Below are 14,713 nucleotides of genomic sequence, written 5' to 3'. Positions count from 1 at the left end.
AATAGCATCGACATGTATTACACTACCAAATGTAAAATAGTTAGCTAGCGGGAAGCAGCAGTATAGCACAGGGAAATCATCTCGGTGCTTTGCGATGACCTAGAGGGGTGGGATAGGGAGGGTGGGAGGAGGCTCAAGAGGGAGAGGATGTGGGGATATATATATGCATATGGCTGATTCACTTTGTTGTACAACAGAAACTAAGACAGTATTGTGAAGCAATTATAATCCAATAAAGATCTATTTTTAAAAAGTTCAGTCATCGAGTCCAAGTCTGCCTCCTTGGTTCCTAGTTTTCAATGAAAGACTCTCCCACTCTTCCATTATATACTAGAATGGGCATCTCCATTTTGTAAAGACTGTCAGAAGGTATGTGGTATCTGGTCACCCATAGAGAAATGCTGTGCAGCACAGCAATGATGAGAAGATGTTCCTGGTGTCCCAAGAACTTCATGGGACAATATAATGAGTTTTCCATATCTTGTTTTCCCAAGTAGATATCTTAGACTTAAAGTCATTTTCTTCCTCTTATTCTTAACTGTGACATTCCATATTTAGGGAAACTACTTAGCAATTATGGTGTTTTTTGACTCACATAAACTTGTTCCATGTTGGTTTTAATCAAATCTTTGGAATTTTAGCTGTTGAAGAAGAGGAACATTGGATTGGAGGTTGAACTCTTGGCTGATGGGCCTGATTTTCACTATTTTAGTATCTCATATACTGATGGAAGCAAGACAGAACATTTGTCTTGAAGGGCTACAGACTCCGTTTATTTCTTTAATTAAAGTCAACCTTTATCAGAATAGCATTGGCTGGCTGATTGGTGATTCACAGATTTTCTGTTGTATTGTCAAGAGTTATCAGATTTGAAGCAGCTAGAACTCTCATACATTGCTTGGCACTGGGTAGATTGTTGCAAAATGGTATAGTAACTGGGAAATGATTTGACCAATTCTTATAAAGTTAAACATACACTTGTCCAATGACTGAGCAATCCCACGCTGGGTACTTGCCCTAGAGAATTGAAAACATGTTCACATAAAACCCTGTTTTATGGATGTTCATAGCAGCCTTATTTGTGATAGCCAAAAGTATGCTTGACATCATTAGGCATTAGGGAAATGCAAATTAAAACCACAGTGAGATATCACTTAACACTCTCTGAAATAGATACAATCAAAAGACAATAACAAGTGTTGTAGAGCATGTAAACAACCTTTAACTCTCATACTTTGCTGGTGGGGGTATAAATTGTATAAAATGGTATACAGTTTCCCAAATGGAAAACAGTTCAACAGTTTCTTAAAGTAGTAAAGATAGATTTACCATATGACACAGCAGTTCTGCTCCTAGGTTTCAACCCTAGAGAAATGAAAACATATGTCCATACAGACTTGTATGCAAATGTTCATAGTAGCATTATTCATAATAGCAGAAAAGTGGAACCAACGCAAATGCTCATCAACTGGTGAATGGATAAACAAAATATGGTATATCCATACAATGGAATACTATTCAACAATAAAAAGTAATGAAGTACTAATACCTTTCTTCCACACTGGGTGAGCCTTGAAAACAGTATGCTAAGACAAAGAAGCCAGACACAAAAGAGTACATATTGTATGATTTATATGAAATGTCCAGAAAAGGCAAATCTATAGAGACAGAAAATAGATCAGTTGCCTGGGCTGGGAGTGGGAAACAGAGAGTGACTGCAAAAGGAAATGTTCCAAATTAGATTGTGATAATTGCACAACTCTGCGAATATAATAAAATCATTGAATTGTACACTTAAAATGGGGAATTTTATGGTATGTGAATTGTACCTCAGTAAAATTGTTTTTAGGGCTTCCCTGGTGGCGCAGTGGTTGAGAGTCCGCCTGCCGATGCAGGGGACATGGGTTCGTGCCCCGGTCCGGGAAGATCCCACATGCCGCGGAGCGGCTGGGCCCGTGAGCCATGGCCGCTGAGCCTGCATGTCCGGAGCCTGTGCTCCGCAACCGGAGAGGCCACAACAGTGACAGGCCCGCGTACCACACACACACACAAAAATTGTTTTTAAAAAGTATTTCACTACATATTCAAAACAAGTAACAAAAATATTTTAAATGAATTCTCCTTGAAACGAATATATCAATGAATAGCACAGCTGCATAATAAGTAATAGAACAAGTAGAAAAGGATATTGAAAAGGCTGTAACATACATTCTTAATACCAGAGTCGCTTAAATGACCCCCAAACCTGAAAAATCATTGTCACTGCTGGCATCCATTGCATCCTCTTTATTCGCTCAATTAGAAATAGTTATCACTCTCTTCAAACACTGTGTAACGGGATGTGGAATGGGACGCTTTCTTTTCTCAGAATTTCAGATGAAGCTTTAGAACTCAGAACAACTCCTACAGTGCTGTAAAAATCCCCATAGCGGTGGCCAAACCGAACTGATGATCATCTGCTCCCAGTAGCTCATATAAGGGAAGGTGGAGTCTCGTTAGAGAACAGTGCATCCATGCACCTGTTCCCAACTCCTTAACAAAGGCTTATTAATAGAGACATTTAAATATTGCAGCAGGTGGATAGCTGTCTAGAATTACAGCTGAGTGTCGATTTGTTCAACTGTCTTCCCAACAACCTGAGTCACAAAAGTGGAAACTGGCACCAGACTAGTGGGGCTAGTTCCTTTAATGGCCTCATGGCATTTTTGAACAATGCTTTGTCCATAATTAAGTTCCTTCCTCATACCACCAGTGGGCACATGCATAACTTATATATAGGGTTCTTTTTTTGGTTATATGTTTCTTTTAAACATTAGAAAAGTTGGCAGTTGTATACCATCAGCACAATGTGCAAATACAGGAGTTTTTTCATACTCAAAAGTTGCAACAGTCTTGAGTTTTTTCTACTGAAAAAGTCTTGAATTTTTGCACCTTGGAGTTCACGATGTTGCTTTAAGCCACATCAGATGTCAAAGGAATTTCATGTATATTTGCTTTCTGTAAAAGTTCAAAACTAATTTCTTTCCTAGCATTAGTCATATACCTGTGAAATCAGTGAGTCTCTTTTCATCAGTTGACATGTGATATTTTTCTGGCCCCCACACAGTAGATTATTGCTCTTTGTAATCTGGAACACTATGATGTTGATCCAGTAAAGTCATTAATGCCTCTATTGTTCTCCATCATTTTTTTGGGAATACTGAAGTTTCTGAGCTTTGCAAAATATCTAATGTCAAATTCTAATTCCTTGTAGTTATGACCTCTTTATAGTTCCCTGTCAGAGGAGGTCTTCCATATCTAGAAGATGAAAATATGCCATTCATCTTTTTTCCAAGTCTTTGTTATATTCTCACTAAAATACCCCTCTGCAGTCCTAATGTCTTATTCTTTCTTGAAGTGGAAGATGCCACACATGAACTTAATATAACAATGACTGTCCTTTTGTGCCATGGACTCCAGTGGTAATAAATATGAATCTAAATGTCTGAGGAGCTACTCAAACTCTACCTTGAATTAGCAGCAAATCCTGTTGCTTGGTATATTTTTGGTCAAAACTATCAATCAGGACGTTTTAACCTGTATCTTTGCTGTGAGGGGGCTTTGTTGCCATATTTTAACACAAGGGGGCAGCATCATCACCTTCACTGTCTCTATCACATCTTTAGCATGGGCACATTGGACCCGGGTAGGGAGGGAAAGATTTTATAAGTATGTATTATTATTTTTAATATTCGTCATCTAATAATGCTTCTAGGTATGATGGTGATGATTACGGACAGAGACTGCGAGGGTATTTCCTGTAGTTGAGGAATTTGTCTGCAAATAAAAGCCTCCTGTAAGGAAAAATCTGTTTCCCTTCTGCTCTCAATACTCTTACTGGACATTTCTGTGACCACATGTGTGGGAGTTTTCTCACACCAAAGCAGTTCTCCAGCTCTCTAGTGGATACCAACTGAGTATCCCACAATTTAACTCAACTCTGACACTGTCTACTTGGAAATAGCATCAGATCCCACAGGCCTCATAAGACCCCTGCCCCTCTCACTTCAGAGGTTAGTCACAAGTCCAGGTTATCACCTGAACTTCTGACCAACTGGCTATAAATAAGAGGTTCTCATGTTCCCCTCCTTAGCTTTGATCATTTGCTAAAATAGCTCAAAGAACTCAGGAAGCCCATTTACTTACTATATTGCTGGTTTATTATCAAAGGATATAACTCAGGAACCACCAGATGGAAGAGATGTATAAGGTAAGGTATGTGGAAAGGGACATGGAGCTTCCATGCCCTCTTCGGGTGAGCTACCCTCTCTGGCACTCCACGTGTGCAGCAACCCAGAACCTCTCTGAACCTGTGTACTTTGGGGCTTTTTATTGAGGCTTCATTACATAGGTGTAATTAATTAAATCATTGGCCATTAGTGATCCACTTAACCTCTAGCTCCTCTTCCCTGCATGGAGGTCAGGGGGTGGGGTGGAATTAAAAGTTCCAACTCTGGGGACTTCCCTGGTCATCCAGTGGGTAAGACTCCGTGCTCCCAGTGCAGGGGGCCCAGGTTCGATCCCTGGTTGGGATCGCGCATGCATGCTGCAACTAAGAGATCGCATGCCATAACTAAGAGTCTGCATGCCGCAACTAAGAAGTCCTCATGCTGCAACTAAAAAGATCCCGCATGCCACAATGAAGACAGTGCGCAGCCTAAATAAATAAATAAATAAATAAAAAAGTTCCAACTCTCTAATCACCTGGTTGGTTCCCCTGGCAACCAGCCCTCATTCGGAGACTAATCCGGGAACCCCCAGCCACCAGCCACCTCATTAGCATACAAAAAGACACTTAGCACTTCAGAGATTCCGGGGCGGGGTGGGGGGGGGTGGGTTAGGAGCTCTGTACCAGGAAACTGGGACAAAGACCAAATATATATTTCTTATTATAAATCACAGTATCACAACTCCTCTTTTGTTAGAATAGTTGTCATTGTGAAGACCCTGTGCTATTGTGGTTTATTTTTTTAGTTAGCTCTGCAAATATTGAAGCTAGTACTGAAAAGAAACAGTGAGTTGTGTAAAGCAGCTATTGATTTGGGAGAAGGATAGCCTTTTGTAAATGACTTACTTTGGTTTCCTGATGAAGACACTGTTAACTGAAGCGAAACGTGTTTTATTCAGGGACCTTACTGAGTACTATACAGCCCAGGAAACAGCCTCTCAGATAGCTCGGAGGATCTGTTCCAAAGAGGTAAGGGAGGAGCCAGGATATATAGGAGTTTTTGCAGGAAAAAAAACCCGAAATGTGTAGTCGAACATCAAAAGATTACCACTAATCACAAAAACCAGACCTGTCAAGTTAATGAATTTAGCACTTTTCTATGTCTGCGAAGATGCAAGAGTCTGGCTCATTGAAATTATTTCTTTGATATGCATTTTAACTATCTATGTTCACATCATGTTTTTCTCCATCTGAATTCTCCCCAGGGCACACCTTGGGTTGTGGGGGGCGCGGTTACATTGGCAGCTTATGGCCGGCAATATTCTTTGTTTACTGGAATGGCAGGCAACATTTTTTTTTTCCACAGCACCCCCTCTTGGTCGTAAATTAGACCAAGGTTTGGGAGGCATTTCTTGACCAATTTGTCCCGAGGTGCTAAGAAGGCTCATTCCTAGATCAGATGAGGATTGTGTTGATAGGCCACTCAATGTGCTAAATTTTGGATTAGGCCCTGTTAGTAACCTAAAATTCTCTGGATCTTCTGTTTTACTCGTCTGTTATGATCCAGGGGATGTTTTCCCTTGTTGCTTCTTCCCACATCTAGAGTTGCACTATTACAGTTAATTCTATATAGAGTTAAATGTATGATCTACTATCTACTATCTCAAGATGTTTAGCCATCAAGAGGCCTGGTTACACACTGGGTAAAAATTGGGTTACAATTGGGTAAAAAGCATATATATATTTAACTGGGGTAAATAGAGTGGACTTGTTTGGGGCCCTTTAATGTTGCGGACCATAGGGGGTCCCTTTGGCCCATCCAACCTTAGGTAGTGTTGTATCAAAACCTTTTGTTTTAATCCCATTAACATCTGTTTTATTTATCCCATTTCTTAATAACCATCTGAAGATTTTTATCCTTTTGGGACGAGTCCCTTTAAATTTTTCACCTTTTTGGAAAGAAATCTATAGACTTTCTCTCAGGTTCTCATTTTCCTGTTAATCAACCTAATTAACAATTAATCTCCTGTTCATTAGCATCTGTAAGACCCATTGAGGGTAAGTTGAGACCACAAATGAGGCTTCCCAAACTGGTTTTTTTGTTTTGTTTTGTTTTAAACTGAGGGAGTTCTTAGGTTAGCTATTTTTTTTACCACCTTCTAATTTGTTTTTTCATAGGTACCAGTAAAATGGCTGTTTATGAGAGCGCTCTAAAAATTCACCAATTTAGACGTTTCCCCAATTTAAAGGATCCATCGTCTGGCCATTGATGAGATATGTTAATAGTGACACAAATCAATAACGCGCTAGAGGCGTCCCCACAAGAGAGTGCAAAGGATGCAGCCTTCACAAGATCTAGAAAGTTTACTCCCCAAAATAGTCTTAAGAGAGTAAAGGACCTTCGTTGTACAGGTTGACACAACGAAGGTGAGGATGACAAAGGCCCCTTATGGGCACCTCGTATGACAAATTTCCCTTAGAGCTGGCACAGCCAAGCCAGAAAAAGAGACTGCTCAGGACCCCAGTCTATTTGATTGGCTGCCAAATGTAAACCATGTGTGTACCTTCAGAGCGCGGAGACCAAGCTCTCAAATTGAGATTATTAAGAACCTCATTTTTAATCTGTAGTAAAATTTTACAACTTTATTTGTTCACAAAAGTCAACAAAGTTCAAGTATGTTAGTACAGGTCTTTAACAACAACAACCACAACAACAATAATAAAGCAATACAGACACAGAGCACAGAGTTTGGCTTAAAAAACTGTATCTTTCTGGATTTTATATATTATTTGTTCTTCAGCAATGTCTTGTGAGTTCTCATATGTCTTGGTGATAAGAGACATTGTAGAACATTATACATAGGATATAATAAGCATTTTCTTTCTTTTTCTCATATAACTTTCTCCATAAATGGCAAAATGAGATGGGGGAGCATTTTACCATTCTCTCTCTTAATATTGCTAGCAAAGAACTGAATATAGAGAGAGGTCTGAAGTTTTCCACCTAAGAGAGAATTGTGGAAAGTGTCTGGTTGTTATTTATGTTTTCTTTTTTTTCACATTTCCCTCACTTTTACTTGGGCATGTGTGACTCATGTCCAGGACCAGGGGAGCAACATTTCTTCATAACTCATGGAATTAAATGCTTACACACAATTTTGCTGGTTTTTTCCTCCTAAAGGGAAAACCCTGCTAAGAACAGAATGAGACGGAAAGACTTGCAGCTAATTATGCTAGCTGTGTCAATGGCATAGCCCCAAGAAGCCAGCTCTCCAGTCCCTGAATCATGACTGCGAAAATTGGCACTGTGCTGTTTAGCTCCCTAAGGGATGTAATTATTTTCTCCATGATACCCAATACTTGAAATGACCTCAGCAAAAGCATTTCTTTTCTTTTTTTTCCCTTCCTCTAGTGTGTGGCAAAACAAATTGCATTTGTAACAACTAGAAATTCCCGAGGCCTTGTCCTCACTGGCGGATGGCCTGAGGGATGCTGCTGGTGCAAATCAAAGAGCTCAGTGGTTCTGCTTTGTGCTGTGCTAGGCAGAAAAAAACTTTGCTTCTTATCACCCCATCTTCCTCCAGCAGAAACCTGAGAAATGAGACATGATCAGTGGTTCATAGTACTCGGAGTACTGTCATAATCCCAAAAGGTACTGTCCTACCTTGTCCTCTTGGTGGCTGAGGGACTCAAACCAGAATAGATGGATTCTTAACCCTTTTGAAGGACTGTGTAGTTGTCCCTAAAATACACATCACCTACCTGGTCTCTAAGATTACTTCAGAGTTTCTTAGTTGTTGCCATTATTCCCATGCTCTCTGTGTCCTTCCACAGGCCTGATGTTTTCTTCCACTCTGTTTCAGGGCTCATCGTCGGGGTGATCCTGAGGTACGGCACCACTGCCACCAGTGGTCATGACAAGTCACTCAGCTGCACTCAGGAAGACAGGGCCTTCAGCACCTTATTAGTGAATGTCAGTGGGAAGTTCTTCGAATACACCCTGAAAGGAGAAATCAGCCCTGGCAAGGTCAACAGTGTAGAGCAGAATGACATGCTGAGGAAGGTGAGCTCGGGCCACTCAGCCACTTTGGTCCTGACGTGGTTTTTGATTTTCCAATTCTCTCTCAACTTTGTGAACAGAAATCTTTTGACACTCCTGGAACATCAGTAACATTCCTGGCTGTCAGTTTGGCTAGGAAGCTTTTGGACTGTGATGAGGAGAAGGAACCATATTTGAACTTGAGCCTTTTAGCTTTGTCAGACTGATGTGGGCCACCAATGGTGCAGTGGGTTTGTACATCCCACTCAGCTCCTCTGTCCAACTCCCATCTCTTTTTGATTATGTCTCTTACTCTTGTTATGGTTTAGGGATGAGATTGTTTCTTTCTTAAATTAAGCTTGGTTTCTTATTTTTTTTTAGCTTGTTATAATCAGTGTTCAGAAGTGTTATTCTTACTTCTTCGTGGTTATTTTACCATATTCTACAAACATTTATTGAGTTTCCCACTCTCATTGGTGATTGATGCCAAAGGCTTAATGAATCTTCAGAGGAAAAATGTCTTGTTGTCTTAGAATTTGAGTCCACATGTTGTTTTTCATTTAATGTTGGGGGTAGCTAAAATACTCCACAGGAAAAGGGATTATATATCTCTTCATTTCACTTGGGTGATTTCCAGGATAAGCACAAGATCTGTATTTATCCACATACATTCTAGTACCTTATAGACCCGGGCTTATCAGCAGGAGGGCTTCCGTATAAAGTCTGGGGATCCAAGTTGTGTGAGACCCCTTTAATATGTGAAAGCTTGCAGTCAAAGACTGTAGCCTGTGCTCCAAAATTAAATTATTGTTGTTCTCAGGATCTGCCATAATCCTTAAAGAAAATTATTCTCAACCTGGAGCGTTCAACATGCCCATCTTCTCTCTGTCCCTAAGGGCGGTCCTAGTGAGCTCTTTGCTCTCAACCCTTCATAAGAATGCATGGGATTTCCATAAACATTTGTGAAATTAAATGCAACTGAGAAAGATACCCAGTGTAATACCACACTAATGGCTGTTTACATTTAATAATTAGAATGGAGATTTAAAATAATTAATTGAAATAAGAGCCAGTTAATCTACCAACGTGAACAAATTCTTTAAAAAGGTTAGGAGGGGGCTTCCCTGGTGGCGCAGTGGTTGAGAGTCCGCCTGCCGATGCAGGGGACATGGGTTCGTGCCCCGGTCCGGGAAGATCCCACATGCCGCAGAGCGGCTGGGCCCGTGAGCCATGGCCGCTGAGCCTGCGCGTCCGGAGCCTGTGCTGCGCAACGGGAGAGGGCACAACAGTAAGAGGCCCGCATACCGCAAAAAAAAAAAAAAGGTTAGGAGGCTTTATACAATGTTTAATTCTTTTCTGGATGTGATAAGGCTTTGCTCATAGTTCCAGAGTGATTTCCCTGATTGCCTACAGGTAGTTTTAGTCCCCTTAGAGTTGATGAGTTTATGTTGATATTCAGGAAGTCACTAGCACCACTGGAGACTTTGATCTAGTCCACATTACGTATCACAAATGGCTGGTCACTCAAAAGAGACTTAAATTCAGTAAGATTATGTCTATAAATCATTATGTGGTAGGATACAGGAAATTAATAAAGACTCACGACTGCATCTTTTATTGTAGTTGAACCTTTATAAAGGTTTGATAAAAATCAAGATGTTTTCATTTCTTGTTTAAGAACATTGACCAGAAGCTTTCTGTGAGTTCTCAAAATTGCATTGAATTGTTGTGTCTTAATACATATTCAACAACACACCAAGAGTAGAAGGCAGAAGTACCGTGTGGAGAAGAACAGGCCAGTGCTCATGGGAGCTGTGGCTTCTCTACTGTGCTGAGTCTGTGATTTTTCACATTTATGTCATTTGTTTTAAATATTCAAACTTTAGTCAGTGGCTTAAAATATTAAGCAAATATTATGGCACCAATTGGTATTCAACAAAAAAATTGGCTTTTTTTCTTTTTAAACTTTTAGGTAACATTTGATCCAGAGGTCTTTTTCAACATTCTGCTGCCTCCAATTATTTTCCATGCTGGATACAGTTTAAAGAAGGTAAGGAATTTTTGCCAGTATTTCTTAAAGCATGGGAATCTCTGCTTTAATTTTCCTGTACAATATTCTAGTTTTTTTCCTTCTCTCAGATTGCTTATTACTGTGTTCTATACCCACTCAGAGACTACAGTTGACTCATCATCAGTGACTCATTTCTGTTTTAAAGTCTAGAACTCTTATCCATTGTTGGTGGGAATGTAAAATGGTATGGCCACTCTGGAAAACATGTTTGCAGTTTCTTATAAAACTAAAGTTGAAATTACCATATGACCCAGCGATTTTATTTCTGAGGATTTATCCCAGAGAAATGAAAACTACTGTTTACACAAAAAACTGTACATGGTTGTTCATAATAACTTTATTTGTAATAGCCCCAAACTGGAAACAAACAAAATGTCCTACAATAGGTGAATAGTTAAACAAGCATCCATACCATGGATACTACTCAGCAATAAAATGGAACAAACTATTGACACACAAAACAGCCTGGATGGATCTCAAAGGCATTATGCTAAGTGAAAAAAAATCCAATCTCAAAAGGTCAAATACTATATGGTTTCATTTATATAGCATTCTAGAAATGACAAAATTATAGGGATGGAGAACAAATTATTGGTTGCCAGGGGTTAGGGATGGTGGGGATGAGAAGGGGAGGGGGTGGCTGTGACTATAAAGTGGGTAGCATGAGAGAAATCTTCATGGCAGTGGAACAGTTCTGCATCTTGATTGCAGTGGTGGTTATAAGAATCTACACGTGTGATAAAATGACATAGAACTATGCACACACATTGTACCAATTTCAGTTTCCTGGTTTTGATATTGCACTACAATTATGTGAGATATAACTAGTGGAGGAAAATGTGTGAAGGTACCACGGGACCTCTCTGCACTATTTTTGCAACTTCTGTGAATCTATAATTACTCCAAAGTAAAAAGTTTAAAAAATATCATTATTGAGGGAGGGTCATTGTGTTCAGCAGCAAGGTTGGGCCTAAGCCCCTAGATATTTAAAATACCAAATACCTTTATAAATAGTGTGAGTGGCTCCCTTCCTCCCCATTGTGGGACTATTCTGTGAAAATTTAGCCTTCAAAAGGGCCTGCTTCAGATAACAGCCAAGGACCTTGTTTCAGCTGTCTTTCTGAAAGGGGACTAAAGGAAACCTTTTCAGTGAGCCTAGAGAAGAGAGATCTTGGCTGCCAATAAAACTCAGTAACATCCTTAGGAAGTAGAGAATGCCTTCAAAGTTGATAAACCTCTAGATAGATCAATCAAGGTAAAAAAAAAAAAGAGGAAAGAAACAAATTACCTATATTAGGAATGAAAGAGGGGACATCAGTATAGACCCTTCATACATTAAAAGGACAATAAGAGAATAATATGAACAACTTTGTACCAATAAATTTGACAACCCAGGTGAAATGGACAAATTTCTCGAAAGGCACAAATTACCAAAACTGACCCAAGAAGAGATGGAAAACTTCAACAGCCCTATATTAATGAAATAAACTGAGTTCATAGTTAAAAACCTTTATGTAAGCCCAGATGGCTTCACTGGTGAATTCTATCTAGCATTTAAGGAAGAAATAATGAGTCCTACACAAAATCTTTCAGAACATAGAGGAGGGAACAGTTACAACTCATTTTATGAGAGGGTGCCTGCCCATCAGGCTGGTTCTTCTGTCAAAGCAAATCTGCAGTTTTCAGAAGGTTTTTAAACTCTTCCCAACCCACACAAATATAGTTACTTATGGAGCATATGATATAAAGAATTTTGCATGTATCCTTTATTTCGGTTTTTATATACATTATTTCTGATCATCACAGAAACTCTGTAAGAATGTGAGCGTGGTAGATTACCTCACACCCCTTCTCCCCCAGGTTTCCAACTCATTTATAAACAGACACAAGGAGCTAACTGGCAACTGAATGATCAATTTATGACCCAAAGTCCCTGGTGACGCATCTTGGATGATATAGTTTAGCCCTTGGTAATGGGGCTCCTTACTGCCGACCTCATGAATTGAAGACAGATGCCCTTTAGCCACCAAGTCGGTCACAGTCACAGATACGGAGGCTGAAATGGAGAGATCTTAGAAATTGTTGGGCCTTCCAAAGGCTGCCTCTTTTGCTCGTAGCATGGAGGCCATAGGAGCAAGAGCACTCCCCCACTTTCCGTAAGAGAGTCAAGGCTACAAGTCAGGGTCAAGCCAATCTCGCCCTTCAGAGATCACATGGCCCCTTCTTACTGCATCACCTTCAAGGGAGGAGGAATGGAACTTAAGTCCCCTCTCCACAATGGATGCTTGAGGAGCAGGAGGCTGTGTTTCTGCATACCAGCCCAACGCACATCTGGACACTCACAGACATGTAGAGAATGTCCTGCATTTTACTGATGATGAAGCCAAATTGAGAACGATTAAGTACATTTGAGGTTATGTAGGTGGTGCAGGACTGAGTCAAGGTTATGCCTGTCTGTCTGACTGGAGGGCCTAGAGTTGTTCCTCTGTGTTAACATTCTTTCCAGATATAGGTTTTCTGTACCGAAAAAGTATCCTTTTTCAGACTTATTTATGAGGTTGCCAGAGTAATCTGAATCTATATGTCAGCTATTGACATGTAAAAAATGGTAGATGATCTTACAGGTATAAATAATGTTATTCTTTATCTGAATAAAGAGTTTGGGAGCTGCTCTTAAGATCAAATGGGTGATGAATAATTTGGTATTTTAAATAACTAAACTTAATGTATAATCAAGGTCATAGTTGCTTTAAAATGAAACCAAACCGGGCTTCCCTGGTGGCGCAAGTGGTTGAGGGTCCGCCTGCTGATGCAGGGGACACGGGTTCGTGCCCCGGTCTGGGAAGATCCCACATGCCGCAGAGCGGCTAGGCCCGTGAGCCCTGGCCGCTGAGCCTGCGCGTCCGGAGCCTGTGCTCCGCAACGGGAGAGGCCACAACAGTGAAAGGCCCGCATACCACAAAAAAAAAAAAAAAAAAATGAAACTAAACCATTGGTTGTGAAAGCCACTCTAATGGCTAAAAAAACCCTTAGTGTTTGCAGAGCCTTCCCTTTGTCAGCTTCATTTTCTCAGAAGAAAAACAAATAACAGGCTTTGCCAGTTACCAACTTAAGTTGTTTTTGAAATGCTAGTCTTAAAGGTTATTATTAGCTCTTAGATTAGTCTCTTTCCTTTTTAATCAGGCACCTAAATAGTTGGTACTTATGTGGTTGCCATCTCTGATTAAATGTTCCCAATTAAATGTGTAATAAGTGTTTCACCATTTAACCTATGGTTAAATGGTATGTAAACAGATTCATACCCTTTGACCTATGTACATGTAGTTGTCATTCAGACATGGGCCTTCTTTTTTCTAACTTGAAAAAAGTACCATGGTCTTAGCTCTGATTTTGTGCTACCACTCAGTTTGCTTAGAGGGCATTGGCAGGGAAAGAATTCACCTATAGAAGCTTTCATGTTTTGTGCATTTCCCCCAATACACACACACATACACACACACACCATGTTCAAATTTGTCAGGGGAATGGGCGATGATGAGGTTTCCCAAGGAGTAGGAATGTAAGGCTTAGAATGGTACAACTAGGAATTGGGATGCCGGGTGGATTTTCATTGAATGCAAACCTTCTCATCCTGATCTGTTTTAGGTTTATATTCTCAAAGGCTTTACCAGGGCATGTCATCTCCTTTTGTTTCTTTTTGCCATTCTATAATGGAAAGGGAAAAGAAGGGAGAGACTGAACCAGTCATGGCTATGTGAACCACACGTGACTGTGAACTGTTAAGGCCAAATAAGAAGATGATGAAAGATACAGGATTCCACTAGACACCTCCTGTCCTTCCTCCCTAAAAGGATGTGGTGGGAATCAAGAAGGGCATCTTGTGCGGTGAGAGTGCAATGCCTTGGGGTCAGAAGACCTGCTTTCCAGTTCTGGTGCTGCGGTTTGGTAGACATGTGACTTCAGGCAGCTCACATCACACTTTTGAGCCTTAGTTGTCTCTCATATAAAATGGTCCAAAAAACACCTTCACGATGAGGTTGTTGTGAGAATTGGATGAGCTAATATGCGAAAGTACTCTGTAAACTATGAAGTATATAATGAAATACTAGGTGTAATAATATACAAATAAGTGGCATGTTATACCTTTTCAAGATGCAATAAAATTCCAGTTCATATCAACAGATATGAATGGGATGGGTAATTTGTGTGTGTGTGTGTGTGTGTGTGTGTGATTTTAGAATATATCATGAATGCATTTTTGGTGGTAGATTTACATTTCTAATTTTCTGCTTTGGCTAATATCATAAATACAAATTTACTTAATATATTCAAACCAACCATAGGAATGATTACCCAAAAGAAAGCCGAGTGGCAAGGGAAAGCACATCTAGGGTTA

At 40.1% G+C, this 14,713-nt stretch overlaps 1 protein-coding gene across 2 annotated transcripts in view; it reads left to right on the top strand.

Moving 5' to 3' along the window:
• SLC9A7 (solute carrier family 9 member A7) overlaps window positions 1–14,713 on the top strand; it is a gene marked incomplete at its 5' end in the record, with an annotated part of 143,545 nt that overhangs the window by 63,387 nt on the left and 65,445 nt on the right. For both annotated transcript variants that reach the window (XM_082681446.1, XM_082681445.1), the window contains 2 exons: window positions 8,071–8,270; window positions 10,219–10,296. In XM_082681446.1, coding sequence (XP_082537572.1) covers window positions 8,071–8,270; window positions 10,219–10,296 — 278 coding nt within the window. The remainder of the gene's footprint in view (window positions 1–8,070; window positions 8,271–10,218; window positions 10,297–14,713) is intronic.

The sequence above is a fragment of the Grampus griseus genome, assembly GCF_964374135.1.
Source record: "Grampus griseus genome assembly, chromosome: X".
Classification (NCBI taxonomy): domain Eukaryota; kingdom Metazoa; phylum Chordata; class Mammalia; order Artiodactyla; family Delphinidae; genus Grampus; species Grampus griseus.
The sequence above is the reverse complement of the archived record's forward strand: the minus strand, read 5'-3'. Positions and strand labels throughout refer to the sequence as shown.